The sequence below is a fragment of the Alosa sapidissima genome, chromosome 2 (assembly GCF_018492685.1).
Source record: "Alosa sapidissima isolate fAloSap1 chromosome 2, fAloSap1.pri, whole genome shotgun sequence".
Taxonomy (NCBI): Eukaryota; Metazoa; Chordata; class Actinopteri; order Clupeiformes; family Clupeidae; genus Alosa; species Alosa sapidissima.
The window spans coordinates 13,873,522-13,890,508 of NC_055958.1; the positions used below are offsets into that span (position 1 = coordinate 13,873,522).

At 43.4% G+C, this 16,987-nt stretch overlaps 1 protein-coding gene across 2 annotated transcripts in view; it reads right to left on the reverse strand.

Moving 5' to 3' along the window:
• Positions 1 to 16,987, reverse strand: part of atp1a1b (ATPase Na+/K+ transporting subunit alpha 1b) — a 29,598-nt gene that overhangs the window by 9,709 nt on the left and 2,902 nt on the right. The window contains exons 2-11 of one of the 2 annotated variants that reach the window (XM_042075356.1): positions 13,166 to 13,282; positions 12,451 to 12,510; positions 11,798 to 12,001; positions 11,415 to 11,528; positions 10,805 to 10,939; positions 10,071 to 10,188; positions 7,019 to 7,287; positions 6,260 to 6,568; positions 3,617 to 3,751; positions 2,654 to 2,849 (exon numbers count right to left, since the gene is read on the reverse strand). In XM_042075356.1, coding sequence (XP_041931290.1) covers positions 2,654 to 2,849; positions 3,617 to 3,751; positions 6,260 to 6,568; positions 7,019 to 7,287; positions 10,071 to 10,188; positions 10,805 to 10,939; positions 11,415 to 11,528; positions 11,798 to 12,001; positions 12,451 to 12,510; positions 13,166 to 13,282 — 1,657 coding nt within the window. Of the gene's footprint in view, positions 1 to 2,653; positions 2,850 to 3,616; positions 3,752 to 6,259; positions 6,569 to 6,770; positions 6,782 to 7,018; positions 7,288 to 10,070; positions 10,189 to 10,804; positions 10,940 to 11,414; positions 11,529 to 11,797; positions 12,002 to 12,450; positions 12,511 to 13,165; positions 13,283 to 16,987 lie in introns of those variants that run through there. The other variant, XM_042075365.1, reaches the window with a different exon arrangement.

The following is a 16,987-nucleotide window of genomic DNA, read 5'->3' on the forward strand; positions in this document are numbered from 1 at the left end:
ATTGAAAATCTGAAAAAGAATGCATTAGCTGAGTTAATAGGAATTAATGCTAAGGGTGCTTTGGTCCGTTCACGTTTTCGGAGTGTGGAGCAGATGGATGTTCCTTCAAAGTTCTTTTTTAGTCTGGAGAAGAAAATTGGACAGAAAAGATTGATCCATTCTTTAAAATCTGAGTCTGGAGCTTTATTGACTGGTGATCGTGAGATTCGGAACAGAGATGTTCAGTTCTATCAGGATCTATACAAGAGCAAACTAAGGGACGGAGAACCTGACAGCCTTTTTCTGGGAGATCTGCCCCAAATTTCAATTGAGTCCTTTGCCGAGCTTGACGCCGCCCTGACACTGGAGGAACTGGAGAGGGCCCTTCAGGGTTTGGAGTGTGGTAAAGCCCCGGGCCTGGATGGCATTCCTGCAGAATTTTAAAAGTCTTTTTGGTCGGAGATAGGGGAGGACTTGCTTGCCGTGCTCAATGATAGTCTTGCTGGGGGGCGCCTGCCAGTGAGCTGTCATAGGGCAGTCCTCACACTTCTCCCTAAAAAAGGCACTGTTCACTGATATTAGGTGTTGAAGACCCGTGTTGCTCTTGTGTAGCGACTACAAGTTGCTGTCCTATGCCGATGACATAGTCCTTTTAATTAGCGGGAGAGGGGATATAGAGGTACTTGTTAAACATTTTAAGAGATTTTGGGTCAGTTTCATCAGCCAGAGTTAACTGGGCTAAAAGCGAGGCTCTATTGCTTGGGCAGTGGGGGGAAGGGGTGCCAAGGCTCCCTGATGGGTTAGTTTGGAAGAAAGATGGTTTTAAGTATTTGGGTGTTTTTCTGGGGGATGACAACGTTTTGCAGAAAAATTGGGAGGGGGCAGTGGAAAGTATTAATGGGCGGCTTGAAAGGTGGAAGTGGCTCCTGCCTAAGATGTCTTACAGGGGGCGTGTGCTCATCATAAATAACTTGGTGGCCTCATCCTTTTGGCATCGTCTGGCCTCTGTGGATCCTCCACTAGACCTTCTGAACAAGTTGCAGTCTGTTGTTGGGAACTTTTTCTGGGATAAGTTCCACTGGGTTCCACAGTCAGTTTTGTTTTTGCCAAAGGAAGAGGGGGGACATGGTCTTATACATTTTCATAGCAGAACTGCTGCTTTTAGGTTGCAGTTTGTGCAAAAGCTCCTTACTGGACCCACAGTTGTCGCTTGGAAACTTCTGAGCTGCACAATTTTAAGAACTTGTGGGGGGCTGGGGCTTGATAAGTCACTCTTTTTGACAGTGCCACATGGGGTTGATGGTTTTAGGTTGCCTCCTTTCTACCGCACTCTTCTTAAAATTTGGAGCATGTTTAATGTTCAAAGGCAGGGGGCAACAACCTCCTTACACTGGCTTCTACAAAAACCTGTGGTTGGCGGCGCAAGAATGGACATTTCCTCATCCGATTTTCCTTCACTCCAGAGGAGGTTTCTTGATTCTAAGATGGTGACATTGAAGGATGTAGTAGACCTGGCAGGGTAAGACTTTCGGAACGCTAGGAGGTTTGCTGCCTCCATTGGACTAAGGTCTCTTCGTGTGGCCACACAACTCCTGGATAAGTGGCGCACTACATGCAACACATTACTTGAGGATTATTGCTCAGGAATGGTGCGGCCGGATGTGTTTGATGACTTTCCTGCATTGGTACTTTCACCTATTCTGGATGAGGGTGCTGGCCTGCTCTTGTCAGGCATAACCACTGTTGGGTTGAGCGTTACCACGGGAAAACAGTTTTATCATGCTTGTGTGAAAGTGTTCAATAAGAAGTGTTTAATGAGTAGGGTTGACACACCCTGGCGGGCTGTTTTGAATTTAAGTGTGGATGTGAAACCCGAATGGAGAGCACTCTACAAACCACCATTGCCTAAGAGGGTGGGGGATTTGCAGTGGAGACTCCTTTATGGGGCAGTTGCTGTTAATGCCTTTGTCTCTGTCTTAAATCCAGCTGTGCACTGCTCAAGGTTGAGGCCACTGTTTACAGTCATGGAACACTTGTTTAAATTGTTTTAACGAAGAGTTCTAAAGAGACTTTCATTCTTGGTTTCAGAAATCGAAAAAGAAAACAAAATGAATGTAAACTGTTAAATTTTATTCTGGGTGAAGCTAAGATGGCTATTTATGTCAGCAGAAAAAACAAAATTGAGAATCAGCCTGGAAATTATGTGTTAGTTTTGTTTCCTGCTCTTGTCAAGGCCAGAGTCTTAATTGATTTCCGGTTTTACAAACTCATGCAGAATCTTGAATCTTTTGAGGCTGTGTGGTGCTGCAGACAGGCACTGTGTTCCGTCATTGATGACAATTTGCTCTTTAGTCAACTTTTGTAGTCCTTTTATTTTATTATTTTTTTTAACATAATTTTTATCCTAACAAGAATTTAATTGTGTGAATCTTTCAGTGTTTTTGTAAACCAATAAAGAAAGAGTTAAAATCTCTCTTTCTCTCTCTTCCTCACCCAGCTCTCTCCCCCTCTCCCCCGGCACACTCTCTCCCTGTCTTTCGCTTCTTTTCTCTTTCTCCATCTGTCTCTCTCTCTCTCCTTCTCTCTCACTCACTCTGCTCTCTCTCTCTCTCTACCCCTCTCTCTCTCTCCCTCTGTCTATCTGTCTATCTCTCTCTCCCTCTCTCTCTCTCACCCAGCACTCTCTCTCCAAGGCCGCCCAGCTCCAGGTAGGCGTTCTGGAAGGAGTCCCTCATCTCCTCATCCAGCGGCTGCTCCTTGCCCTGGATCATGATGGTGGAACAGCGGTCGAGGATCCGCTCCGGTGCCCCCTTCATCACCAGCAGGTGGGTGGACTCTGTGGCCGCGTTGGGGTTCTTATGGATGGACAGCTGTGTCCAGAGGAAAGGAAATTTCTCTTACGATCCAAAAATGTACTTCCGTCATTCTTTTGCTCCAAAGGTTCACTCCAGAGCAAAGGTTTGCTCCAAAGGAATGTACATAGCACGTCATGACAGAACAATAGACCTCATAGTGAAAGACATATTAAACCATTTTCTATCCTCATCAGTAAGAATGTACAAACATTCTCAGGTAAAACCATCCATGTTTCAGCACTGCAATAGTAACCAGTACTTTCTTACATTTGGTTGCCAATACACCAGAAGTTGTTATTATTAATGTGGAGTCCAGTGAGGTGTACATTTTTGAGGTAGGCTGCCCCTTTGATTCTAGCATGGAGGAGGCTTTCAGCACCAAAGTAGTTAAATACCAACCACTCCTAAACACCATCTCAGAGCTATGCTATAGGTGCAGACTACTCGTATTCATATTTGGTAGCCTAGGACACACACACAGGTTGGTAGTAAGAGGGCAGCATAACTTGGGATGGCCAAAAAGTACTGTGCCCTCTCTGCTATTATTGGCAGCCACCACATATGGCGGATACGTTGCTACTTAGAGCCATAAGAGCTGGTTATTGTGCTAATTAAGTATTGTGAAGACTTGCTGTGTGCCACTGGTCCATGAGTTTGCTTATTGTACTGCATACTTAATATTTGTACCATTTTCTTCATGTGGACATACATACAGTACATACATACAGTAAATGGTGTGTGTGTGTGTGTGTGTGTGTGCGTGCGTGTGTGTGTGCTTGTACCTGATATTTGTTGGTGGAGTTGAAGGGGATCTCGGAGATCTTTGTGTACTTCTCTCTCATCTCTCTGACGGATCCGCAGCACAGCTCGATGCATTTTAACAGAGCAGACTCCGACGCGTCTCCGGCCACATCCCTCTGTGTGAGAAGACGCGGCACAACGGTAAGAGACAAAAAGCATACTGTACATTTCTGTGTCACGTATTTGGTCAATACTTTTGCCCAAAGTGACTTACAAAGCCAACCAGGGAACGTAGTCGTAAACTGGACAAACATTGAAGTGAGGATGTGTTTCTTGGAAAAAGATAAATTGCAGGCAGCAGCTGTTCTCTTTAGACTTAGACCTCAAGAAACACCCTCAGGGAAAGGACTATAAGCTACTGTATCTTCTCAAGTCTCTTAATAATGGCTGTTTTACTTGCACACTATTTGTTTTACAACAATGGCTGTTCACATATCACATATCTGTCAACTAGTATCAATGTGGGGAAAGTGTGGACATTTGCTGTTGATAGTTTGTCATAGATAGATAGATAGATAGATAGATAGATAGATAGACAGATAGATAGATAGATAGATAGATAGATAGATAGATAGATAGATAGATAGATAGATAGATAGATAGATAGATAGATAGACAGATAGATAGATAGATAGATAGATAGATAGATAGATAGATAGATACTTTATTGATCCCTCAATTTGGGCTGCTGTAGCCATTACAGCCATTACAGCCATCTCCAGTCTTCATGGGAGATTTGTTTGCTAATGATATAAAAATGGATAAATCCTGGTGGAAAAAGCACTAACTGACTGTATAAATTATATATGTAAACTAGATGTACCGCAGAGCGGTACAAAATATGACCGCCGCCCAGTCCAGCACATTTTTTCCACAAAAATAAATCACGCTGGAAGGCCTATATGATTCTAACTGTCTCACTAAATTGCATTATCCACACTCAATTCTCACTGGTATCTGCTAGACAACAAGTACCAAAACATGATTAGTTCATAGATTTCACATGTAAAATTCATTTTATACAACCCCACCCCCATCTTGCTTGTTCATAATTCTGAGAAATTCTTGAATTGTGTGCATGTGTGCGTGTACACGTTTATGTTTATGTGTGTGTGTGTGTGTGTGTGTGTGTGTGTGTGTGTGTGTGTGTGTGCGTGCTTGTGTGTTTGCCTGCGTATGTGTGTTTGTGCATGCATGCGTACATATGTCTACTGTGTGAGTATGTGTCATACGTATGATTACTGTGAATGTATGTGTGTGCGTGTGTATCTGTTTATGCAGATGTGTGCACATGGAATGGGTTAACATGACCCCTGGAGGAAAAAATTGGTCATCCTAGGCCCTACGGTTCTCAAGATATTCACAGAAAACTGTGTCTGCCCTCCCTTCTTTCGGGGGGTCCAGTACAGGGGGGGGCTACAGTACAGGGGGGGGCTACAGATCAAAACGAAAAATGATGGTTCCATGCTATCCATGTGGGGTTACATGCCCACCAAGTTTCGTGTACCCCGTCTTTCAGTGTCCCGGGAATCCTTGTTGGTGTACGGTCACTAAATGTACACATAAATTATTTTATTGTAAGGCCCCCCATGAACAAAAGTTCACAAAACTTGGCATGCATTCGGAGGGTGTCATAATGATCCTACACTTTCAATTTCGTGCAGTTTTGACCATGTCAGCCAGAGATATTGTGATGAAAACACCTAATTTTTTGCTTTTTAATTTTTAACTAGGTGGCGCTATACATGAAATAAGTGGTAATGGGATGGGTTGACATGCCCCCTTAAGACCAACATACAAAAAAAAGGTGGACCTCCTAGGCCCTACGGTTCTCGAGATATTCACAGAAAACTGTCTCCGGCCACCTACAGGCCAGTTGGTGTATAGTAACATAAATTAATTTATTGTGTGGCCCCCCATGAACGGAATTCCATGAAACTTGGCGTGCATTCAGAGGGTGTCATAATGATCCTACACTTCCAATTTCGTGCAGTTTTGACTATGTTAGGTCACAGATACCTGCGATTACAACACCTCATTTTTACTTTTTTGTGCTTAACTAGGTGGCGCTATACATGAAATGAGTGGTTATGGAATGGGTTGACATGGCCCCTTGAGATCAACATACAAAAAAAAATGGTCCTCCTAAATCTTACGGTTCTCGAGATATTCACAGAAAACTGTGTCTGCCCTACCCTCCTTTCGGGGGGTGCAGTCCAGCGGGGGGGGCTACAGATCAAAACGAAAAGCTGTTCCATGCTATCCATATGGGGTTACATGCCCACCAAGTTTTGTCCACCCCGGTCTTTCAGTGTCCCGGGAATCCTTGACGGAAATTTGGACATGCGAAAAAAAAAAAAAAAACTGACTAAACCTATATGACCGTCGCTTCGCTGCGCGGCAGTCATAATAATGCAATAGGTATTTCGCAGACAAGGACAAGGATACTTACATGAAGACCAGTTTCAAAATAAAAGCGATAGTTTTCTACAACATTTTCTACAACATGCGCCTGAAGAAACATACCCCCCCCGCCCCTTGGGATGTACAATCATATCATGGCCTCTATGGAAGCCAGTTGATGGATATCCGTCATAGCGACGGGGAACTCTAATCTCCGTTACCTTGAGGATGGGAACGTCGGTCTGCTCGGCGAGGAAGACGGCTCGGTTGCAGAGGCCGGCGATGCGGGCCAGTGAAGCCCAGGTGGTGGAGCTGCGGTCGAAGGTGGCGCCGCTCTGGTTCTCGGTGGTGTCGGCCTCGTGGATCTGGTTGTCGAACCACATGTGGGCGACCGTCATGCGGTTCTGCGTCAGGGTGCCGGTCTTGTCGGAGCAGATGGTGGAGGTGGAGCCGAGCGTCTCGACGGCCTCCAGGTTCTTCACCAGGCAGTTCTTCTTGGCCATGCGCTTGGCCGTCAGGGTCAGACACACCTTGAGACAGGTTATATGGATGTCAACAATGTCAACAATCTCACATACAAAAAAAAAAGAATCTGTATTGCAGAAATCTTATGAAAAACTACTTGGCTATGAGAGTGTTACAATGACACTGGCGAACAGTCTCTCTCACACACACACGTGCGCATACACACACACACACCGCACGCACACACGCACACGTAAACACACACACAGTGACAGTGGCTAGCATACCCTCAAGCACTTTCTCACACACACATACACATGGACACACTTAAGGTGACGCACACAAGTTCAAGTGACAGTGGAGAGCAGTCTCTCGTGAACTCTCCCATACACAAACTCTCACTGTGACGGTTGGCAAGAAGTCCCTTGAGCATTCTCTCTCTCTCTCTCTCTCTCTCTCTCTCTCTCTCTCTCTCTCTCTTTCTGACACATACATACACACACACACACACTCACTGTGACAGTAGCCAGCAGCCCCTCGGGCACGTTGGCGACGATGATGCCGATAAGGAAGATGACGGCCTCCAGACAGCTGTAGCCCAGGATGATGGACAGGATGAAGAAGGAGACGCCCAGGAAGACGGCCACGCCCGTAATGATGTGGATGAAGTGCTCGATCTCGATGGAGATGGGCGTGCGTCCCACCTCCAGGCCCGACGCCAGCGTGGCGATGCGGCCCATCACAGTCCGGTCGCCTGTGCTGATCACGATACCGCGGGCAGTTCCTGCACAAACACGGAGGAAGATCACGCATCCGAACGTGCATTTCAACACATTCTGGTTACACCAAGCGTACAAATAGTTTTAGAATTTTAGTACAAGCCCATTGGGCTCCGTTCCGTCCTTGCACCATGTTAATGTGTGCTAAATAAATCAAATAAATAAATAGAAGGCTCGTTTATGTTTCAGATGTGCTTAGCTCTCTCTTGTCTTATGTAGCCAGTTCCATTGATTATAGTAGAAGCTAATACTGCTCTGCTCTGTGACCAGAATACTTCAGTTGGGCACTCAGTGTAGCCCCACTGTAAGGCAGGGATCACATTAGCTAACGCTGAGCGTTGAACTTGGTTCAACTTTCAAAGCGCAACTCGAGCGTATTTAATTGACAAACCGTTTGTGTTGCTTAGGAACAAGATAAAACTTATTATGGTCTGAGCGTTGCGTTACGTTTGCCGCTGCCGCTTGCCGCTGGCTGATGTGATCCTCGCCTAAATGTGTGTCTTGCGGCCCAATCCCTACAGTAGCTGTGGATGTATTGTATGCCTATGTACAGCATGTATGTAAATATGTATATGCATGTCGCTACCTTAGAATAATAAGGTTCTATCTGACATTTTTGTCAAAATGGAGTTATTTACATATTTTTATTCTTTGAAAGTTCAGATGAGGTGTTTCTTAAAGTTGTGTACATATTTGGACTTTATATCAAAAAGAACTTGTTCCATTTACCATGTAACTCTATGGAATTTTAAAACTTTGAAGCTCAATATCTCAGAACTACTCAAAACGCAGATAGAACCTTATTATTCCAAGGTAGCGATGTGTATGTATGTATTATGGTAATACAGTAATACATATATATTCTTCTCCTGAGAAGTTTCTAAATAGCTTGAATGGTAAGAAATGTAAGTAGTAAAACCATTCACAGAGACAAGTATAGATAATGAAGCAGCTCCTCATTGTGACTTCTCCAAACACAATTGACTATGATTTTGTTATATTCAATCATGACTCCATGTTGTCCTACCATAAGTTTTATTTTTCACTACCATTGTTCACTACCATTGGTGTTTGTAGGCAACAATGTCTCCATAGACTGGTATCTCTCTTTAAAAAAAAAAAAAAATCTCTCGCAACTTTAAAGGTTAAATCAGCGATGGCGGGGTAACGTCACTTCTGTTGACGTTCAAACAAAACAGAGAGCTAGCTTGCTACTCCCTCCCCCTCCCTCCCGTGCAATTGAAACTCTCCTGAACGCGCATCTCGTCGGTTATTGGTTGGAACACTTTATTTTGCCTTTGAGTGGTTGGCAACACTTGGTAGCATTTATTTTTGTGTGCAGATCTCAGAGCCTAAGCTGCCTACAGAGACACATTTTTTTGACGGCCTGATTATGGGGCGGGTAGCTAGCAGCAGGGCTTGAAAACGAAATTATTTTTCAAACGTTCCGTTCCGAACGGTTCAGGTAGGCCTATGTTTAACGTTTTCGTTCTTGCATGCGTTCCGCCACCAACATATCGGTCCTGAACCGGTTCAGAACGCAAAATATCGTTCGTTCTTAAAGTTCCGGCAGTGTTTGGCGGGCCTATCAAGTCTAAGAAGACTAGCCTATGCCCAAAAATAATAAATCACAGGTGGCATCCAAAAACATTCAGATGGGCTATCCATCCCATAGCCTACAGACTTACTGTAGGTCTAACCTATGCCTATAAATAATTTCTTATCAAAAATATTTCTGGATACGTGCTAAACTCCTTACCTGGTTGTAGCCTAAGTTTTATCCATATGGAGATCTTCAAAGGCTTGCGCTATAATTCCAACCCTGTTTATAAACGAACCTGTCTGTTGCTGACAAGGCTTATCTCAAATTTCCCGTTTAACTCTTCTACATAGAATAGGCTATAATTGCGCAAACATTTCAAATCCCGACTTTAAAACGACAAGGCGTGGACAGGCAAAATAGGCTATTACGCATAGGCTACAAACAATTTCCAAATCAGTTTCAGTAGCCTACGCTACGAGATGGCCAAAGATCGGAAGTGGCAGACGGATAGGTTATATTACAACAGCAAGACAAAATATACACATTTGGACCAAAGGTCCATTTATTCGTTTTTTTTTTTTCAAACTGCAGAAATCAAATTATTAGGCTGTTCGCCTACAGTAGTTGGCTACATAGCGGCTTGTTAGCTCACATTAACAGTGTAGATGCGGGCTTGTTTTTCGCACAACCGGAAATAGTCTCCCTGACATAGGATATGCTTTTGTGAAATTTTATAAAATATATAGAGAACGAAAAAAAAACTTTATTAACCGGTTTTGTGGATTTCAGAATAACGTTTCTGTTCCGGAACAGTTGAAGACCATTTCGTTTTCATTTCCGTTTCCGCTCCTCTTAAAATTCCGTAAAATTCCGTTCGTTTTCGGTTTTCGTTTTCGTTCCTTGAACCGGTTCAGAGCCCTGGCTAGCAGGTTGTTAGGAAAGATTAGATGTGATCATTTATGTTTGGGCCTGTTTTGGAGCCTGCAATCGGTGATACAACCTTTAACCTAGTTAAAATACACATAGACGAGCCCCAGCTGTGGCGCGACTAGCTGGGGCACCTGCACCGTACGCCGGCGACCCAGGTTCGATACCCGCCCCGTGGTCCTTTCCAGATCCCACCCCCACTCTCTCTCTCACTCACTTCCTGTTGTTCTCCACTGTCCTATCTGATTAAAGGCATAAAAAGCCCAAAAATATACTTAAAAAAAAAAAATACATAATGCATGTTGTGAAATACTCCACCTTCCACACAGTTGGTGGAGAAGAAGGAGATGTTCCTGGTCTCGAGGGGGTTGTCGTTGGAGAAGTCTGGTGATCTGGTCTGTGGCTCAGATTCACCAGTCAGAGAGGAGTTGTCCACCTGAAAGAGGTCAACTCTCACATCAGTGCCCTGAGGGGACTATCACAATACGATCTTAAAATGAATGTGTTGTTTTTAACACAACTTGTGTTGTTTTTGACACATCTCTATGTCCAGATAGGGACAACACAGTTTGTATTGTAACACATTGCTTTTGTTATACTGTGTACATTCTTAAAATGAATGTGTTGAAAATAACACAAGTTTTGTTGTTTTTTGACACATCTCTATGTCCAGATAGGGACAACACAGTTTGTGTTGTTTCTAACACATTTGTTTTAAGAGTGTACATTCTGGCAATACCAGAAACATAACTTTTTGTGCATTTGCTTTTCTGTGTGTACACTTTCCTGTCTTTGTTTGTTCATCTGTGCTCATAGCCAGCTTACTTTGAATGTGTGTGTGTGTGTGTGTGTGTGTCTGTGTGCGTGTGTGTGTGTGTGTCTGTGTGCGTGTGTGTGTGCGTGTGCGTGTGTGTGTGTGTGTGTGTGTGTGTGTGTGTGTGTGTATGTGTGTCCGTGTGTGTATGTGTGTGTGTGTGGGTGTGTTATTATTATTTTTTGAAAACCCAGCTCATTTGCAACATGAAGTGACGTGGTGTGCGGTGGCACTATACCTTGCAGCCGTGAGCGGCGATGATGCGGATGTCGGCGGGGATGCGATCTCCACCCTTCACCTCCACCAGATCCCCCACCACCACAGTCTCGGCATTGATGTTCAGTTTCTCTCCATCACGCAGCACCAAGGCTTGCTGATACACACAAACACAACAAAACAACACAATAGTCACTTTAAGGAACCCATGCTAGGCAATACCATGCTAATTTTAGCTTCAGTAACATAACAACAACATTTGGCCATTTTGTTGATATATTAAAGTAAAGTGGCTGGTATTTAGCAGACCCTTTTTGTTTGCCAAAGTGGCACAGACTTGACACAGTAGGTTTGGGAATCAAACATTGGCCGACCAATTGTCAGGTGGCAGTGCTACCATACAACTCCAAGTCCCTTTGTTTGGTTTGTTCATATATTGGACCACAGGTAAAAGGATGGAAGGTAAAAGGATAGAACATAAAGTCTATATAAGACATACAATGAAGACAAGAAAGTATAAGAGAAAATATGTCTCTTAACACCCATTATGCTCTGTACATTGAAACACAGTAAGAAGTGAGTAAAGTCTGTGTTCCGTGTGCTTGGTGTGTTCAAACAGGCCTTGGGCTGACCTGCGGGACCAGGTTCTTGAAGGAGTCCATGATCTTGGAGCTCTTGGACTCTTGGTAGTAGGAGAAACAGCCAGTGATGATGACCACAGCAGATAACACGACACCCAGGTACAACTGCAGAAGAGGAGAAATTAGAATTAACCTGTGGTCATCCAGCAGATAATATGATTCCACAGTGTTTATGCTACCACTAATGCACATCATGTAATTGTATACATTAGTTTAAAGCTACAATATTAAAACTGCAAAATTAAAACAAGCTATGCTATCTGTCTTTATCTAAGTAAATCATTTTACGAAATGTCTACATTCACACAGTCTGTGACTTTTTAAAAAAGCAATTTAAATAAAACATTTTACGAAACGCATTAATGATTTCTCACATTGTCGTTGGCCGGCTCGTCCTCCATGGCGGCCTGGACGCCGTAGGCCAGGAAGCAGAGGATGGCACCAGTCCACAGCAGCATAGAGAACCCTCCGAACATTTGCTTGCAGAACTTCACCCACTCGGGAGTGGTGGGGGGTGGCGTCAGGGCATTGGGTCCGTCACGAAGCAGGATCTCTGCAGCCCGCGAACTGGTCAGGCCCTAGGACAAAGAATGGGGGTCAATATCACATGTAGTCTCATTTGTTTGTGTATTTATGTGGTGTAGCAGATTTTTTAGCAGATTAACCATGTTTTACCATTCTAGTGAAAGTTTTGGAAATATATTGCATAATTTGGCAGGCAGATAAACCATATTTGAGAGATAGAGCGAAGGAAAAATAGAGAGATGAGAGTGCAAGAGAGAGAGAGAATTGTTTAAAAATAATGCGCATCTTTCATGAACACTGGGAGGAGTGAGTTTTTTGGTGTCTTGTTTTGCTCTTGTGAAAATCAAAGCAACAAGAGTTGCTGTTAGAGTTGGGCAACCTGTTGCTAAGTAACACCAGAACAAATGGGGTACTTCAATTCCTGAGCCTAAAATCTTTCAAGGGGCCATTTCTCTCAGTTGACAAGACTCATAAACAGGACAGGCAATAAAGAAGAGCTCACCTTGCTCAGGTCGGTCCCATATTTACGATGGAGTTCATCCAGGGTCAGTTTATGGTCATCCTAAAGACAGTGAAAATAAAATATTAGACTAAATAAGAGTTCTGTATAGCTTTAGCGAGCTCACATATTGAGTTAGAAAGCATTGTTGATAACATTGAAAGCTGACATTGGGAATAAGGAAATTAACAGTGTCTGTGTGTGTTTTGTGTGTGTGTTTGAAAGGGTGTTTTATGAGTGTTGGTTAATTAATTTGTTTGTGTGAATTTATGTTAAACAGTTCTAGTTTCTTTTTTCCCATGATGGCCCTTCACTTATGAAAGAGTGATAACATTATCCTTGTCTCCATGTAAGTGTGCCTAAAGTCAGCCAAGCAGCCTTGTTTCTACAAAAGTCCTGTCAAACTTCTAGAGCACCTTGCATGTACCTGGAGTCCACTATGTTCATGATCTGAGCATTCACTACCTTTCCTTTTTGTCGTGACGTACCATATCTAATTCCTTTGGTGTCTTCACATACCCTATCTACTTCCCTGTTTGTCTTCACATACCTTATCTACTTCCCTGATTGTCTTCACATACCTTATCTACTTCCCTGTTTGTCTTCACATACCCTATCTACTTCCCTGTTTGTCTTTAGCATAAATTCAGAGACCAAATTTCCCTCACGGGATCAAAAGAGTATATATACTTATACTTATACTATATACTTTACGTACCATATCTACTTCCCTCTTCAGCTCGTCCATATCCTTGTCCTTGTTCTTCTTCTTCTTCTTCTTCTTGTCCCCTCCCTGCTCCGACGTCGCCGCCAACTCATACTGGTCACGTCCATCCTGCAGACCGGCAGAAACAGAGCATCTTTGCTCAGACTGTTGCCCATAGCACACCAGTAGCACCTCTGCCCAGGCCGAGGATAGTTGTAAGTAGTAAATAAGGTCTAAAGGCTATATGAGGTATATTAGGTGTGGTGAAGTGGAGGTGTCACCACCTGAGAAACAGCTCGGCCTGAGCTCAATTCTCAAATCCGACTTTGAGAGACCTTGTTGTTTATTTAAAGTAAACAAAATAAATAAAATAAAGTAAGTGTGATTTAGCAGATGTTTTATCCAAAGTATGCGATAACCCCCACTTAGTGTATTTTATTTTTATTATTTATTTTAAACACACTGGTTTCACAATTAGGACTATACCACGTTAAAGAAGGACTCAGTAGAGAGGTGTACAGCGATCAACTCAAAAATGTTTCAGACGAGGTTGTGTGCCCATAGTAACTGCCGTTTTATTGTGCATTCATTTCAGCACTGGTGGTAAAAAAGCAAAGCCATCATGCTTTAAAAAAAACCTTTTATTCTGGTAGTGAATGGCTGGGCGAAGTTCCAGCAAGCTGATTTGGCGGTTACATCACTGAGGGCCAAGTCTCTTGCCAAAACTATGTTAGATCAGCACAGTGAGTTCTATTTCAGGAGGAGGTAAGCAACTGTGCCTAATTGACAAAGTAGACAGCATGCCTTTGTACATTATGTTCATATTGATAAACTGATGGCCTCAGATATCAGCCAAGTTCCCTCAGTGGGTTTTAATTGGGATGGAATTTGAAACAGTAGCCTCTCACATACTTATTCCAACCAGCAATGATCTTTCTCCTATATTATATTTAGTCCTAATGTCTATAGCCAATATTAAAGAGAAATATATTTGGTTTTTGGTTTTACCTATGAAAGAGTCTGGGTATGAATAAACAGACCCTGATTTGCTACAAATAAATATTCAACATATAAAATCTTCTTTTTAAATATATTTTTTTTTTGGGGGGGGGGGGGGGGGGTTGCCTTTTTATTTCGACAGGACAGTGAAGTGTGACAGGAAGTAAGTGGTGGGATCGCGATATGACCGTAGGTCGGATTTGAACTTGTGTCCCCGTGGAACTTGGACCCGTACATGGTATGGATGCTGTAGGCACCCCATCACCGGATTCTTTAAGGCGACATAATCAGGCCACCAACTCAAGTTTAAAAGACTAACTACACCCTGGTGCTGAAGGTGCCTGCCAGCTTGCACCCATTCCACTAGAGGGGCTAAAATAGCACCGAGTTATCGCACTAGAACTGAGCTGATAACTTCAACTCAAAGATCAGCGATTATCTGCTGTGCAACGGACCAAACAACAGCATGTCTCTGAAGCATTAGCATAGAGAACAGACTTAGTGGCACACAGACAAGGAAATCTACACCTGGTCGGCAGACAATGGCACGAATCACTTGAAAGAGGGTGAACAATAAATTCATCAAGTCTTCCTTTCTGGTCAAGATACACACACACACACACACACACACACACACACACACACACACACAAACACACACTATTGAGTGGACAAAACATCACACCTCTTCTGCACTCAGAATGCATTACAGATGGAGCACCACCAATCACACGTCCCTGGGGCAGACACCTGTGTCACTGAGACCGTACCCAAGCCTCAGCTTCATCACTCTGCATCAGCCTCAGCACAGAGCCCACAGGGCAGGGGGCCCTGTGACGGACATGCCCATGAGCTGGGCATGAGGATGCAAAGCCATACACTTTCTGTCTACAGTAATTCAGCGAATCACCCTTCACAATCATCAATCAACTAGCAGTTCAGTTATGGTCAACAATGAAGCTCCACATAAAAATCGTACATGTTGTCTTAAGATTAATTCCTGAGTGTGTGTGCGTGTGTGTGTGTGTGTGTGTGTGTGTGTGTGTTTGTGTGTGTGTGTGTGTGTGTGTGTGTGATGTGTGTCTGTGTGTGTGTGTGTGTGTGTGTCTGTGTGTGTGTGTGTATGCTCGAGCAATGCCCTAGCAACCATCTTAATTACCTTAGCAACAACCTAGCAACCACCACTATAATGTCAACCTAGCAACCACCATAGCAACCAACATGATTACCGTAGCAACTAACATAACAACCGTGTTATTTAGCATAGCAACCAAGATATTCACCATAGCAACACCCTAGCAACCATCTTAATTGCCCTAGCAACAACCTAGCAACCACCACTATAATGTGACCCTAGCAACCACCATAGAAGCCAACATGATTACCCTAGCAACCAGCATAGCAACTGCTTTATTTGGCATAGCAACCACCATTTGTACCCTAGCAACACCATAGCAACCATCTGATATACCCTAGCAACAACGTAGCAACCACCATAGCAACCAACATGATAACCCTAGCAACCAGCATAGCAACCATTTTATTTGGCATAGCAACCACCTTATGTACCATAACAATACCCTAGCAACCATCTTAGTTACCCTAGCAACAACCTAGCAACCACCAATATAATGTCAACCTAGCCACCACCATGGCAGCCAACATGATTCCCCTAACAACCGGCACAGCAACCAGTTTATTTGGCATAGCAACCACCATATGTACCCTAGCAACACCCTAACACCCATCTCAATTACCCTAGTAACAACTTAGCAACCACTAAAACATTGTTTAGGTGAACTACACCTGAATCAGGCCCATCCTCAGTTCCTCAGAGAGTTGCAATTCTAGTTATTATTATTCACCCTCCTAATTCTGACCAGGAGTCAGCAATAACAGCCCTGCCTTGAGCTGTGAGGGTCTCTGTCCTGTTATAACACTGTACATACAACTAACGGGTATTTTGGGGGGCACTTTGGCTTTGGTCCGTGGCATTCCCGGGATTGCGTTGAGAAAATGCTATGGGAAAACGCATCTGCTAAATAAATAAAGGATGAATGCAACATGTGGTAAAGGTTTGTGGGGACAACAGAACTAGCACGGAATATATGAGTTCAGGCAGACGTTTCTGGGTGAACGTCTGACACATGAGGGTTAGAGGGACTGAAGTCTTAGTAGCCTAAAAGTTTCTGAATGATGTGTGAACGAGAGTATAAAAACTTTTTCCAAGGATAATTTGTAGTTATAGTCATTCCTTCAAGGGTGTTTTAAGGTATGGAAGTGTATGAGTGTATGTGTGTGTTTAAGTGCATGTGTGAGGATATCCACTCCAAATCTAATGCTTAATTGTGCCTCATTGTGTAAGCATTGCCTCGTCGTCATGGGCAACACCATAATACCTTCAGGCATCTGAATGGAACATTTGGCTCCTCCTTCTCATCTTTTGTTTGTAAATGAATTCATGAAATTGCATGGTTATTAGGTCTAGTAGACAAATCACAAGTCAATGTGGGCCATAACACAACGTGGCTATCAGACCAAGGTACTCCTGTTCCCAGCTCATTAGGGAAGCGGCTCAAGCATCTTTAAAATAATTTGGAACTTTAGGAAGGCTGAGTTGAAAGCCTTAGACAATACGAGATTGGTTTCAACTAGTGATGGCAGTCTGACACTGAAGGTTCGATACATGCTTCAAACCATGAACTACAATTCCATTTGAACCACTGCTCTGCTTTGCTACGGAAAAATCACGTGACATATGACGTCCGAAGCAGAAACTGCTACATTCTCTGAAAGAATCACCTGAGTGGTTCGCAGCGCCACCACCTTGTGAAC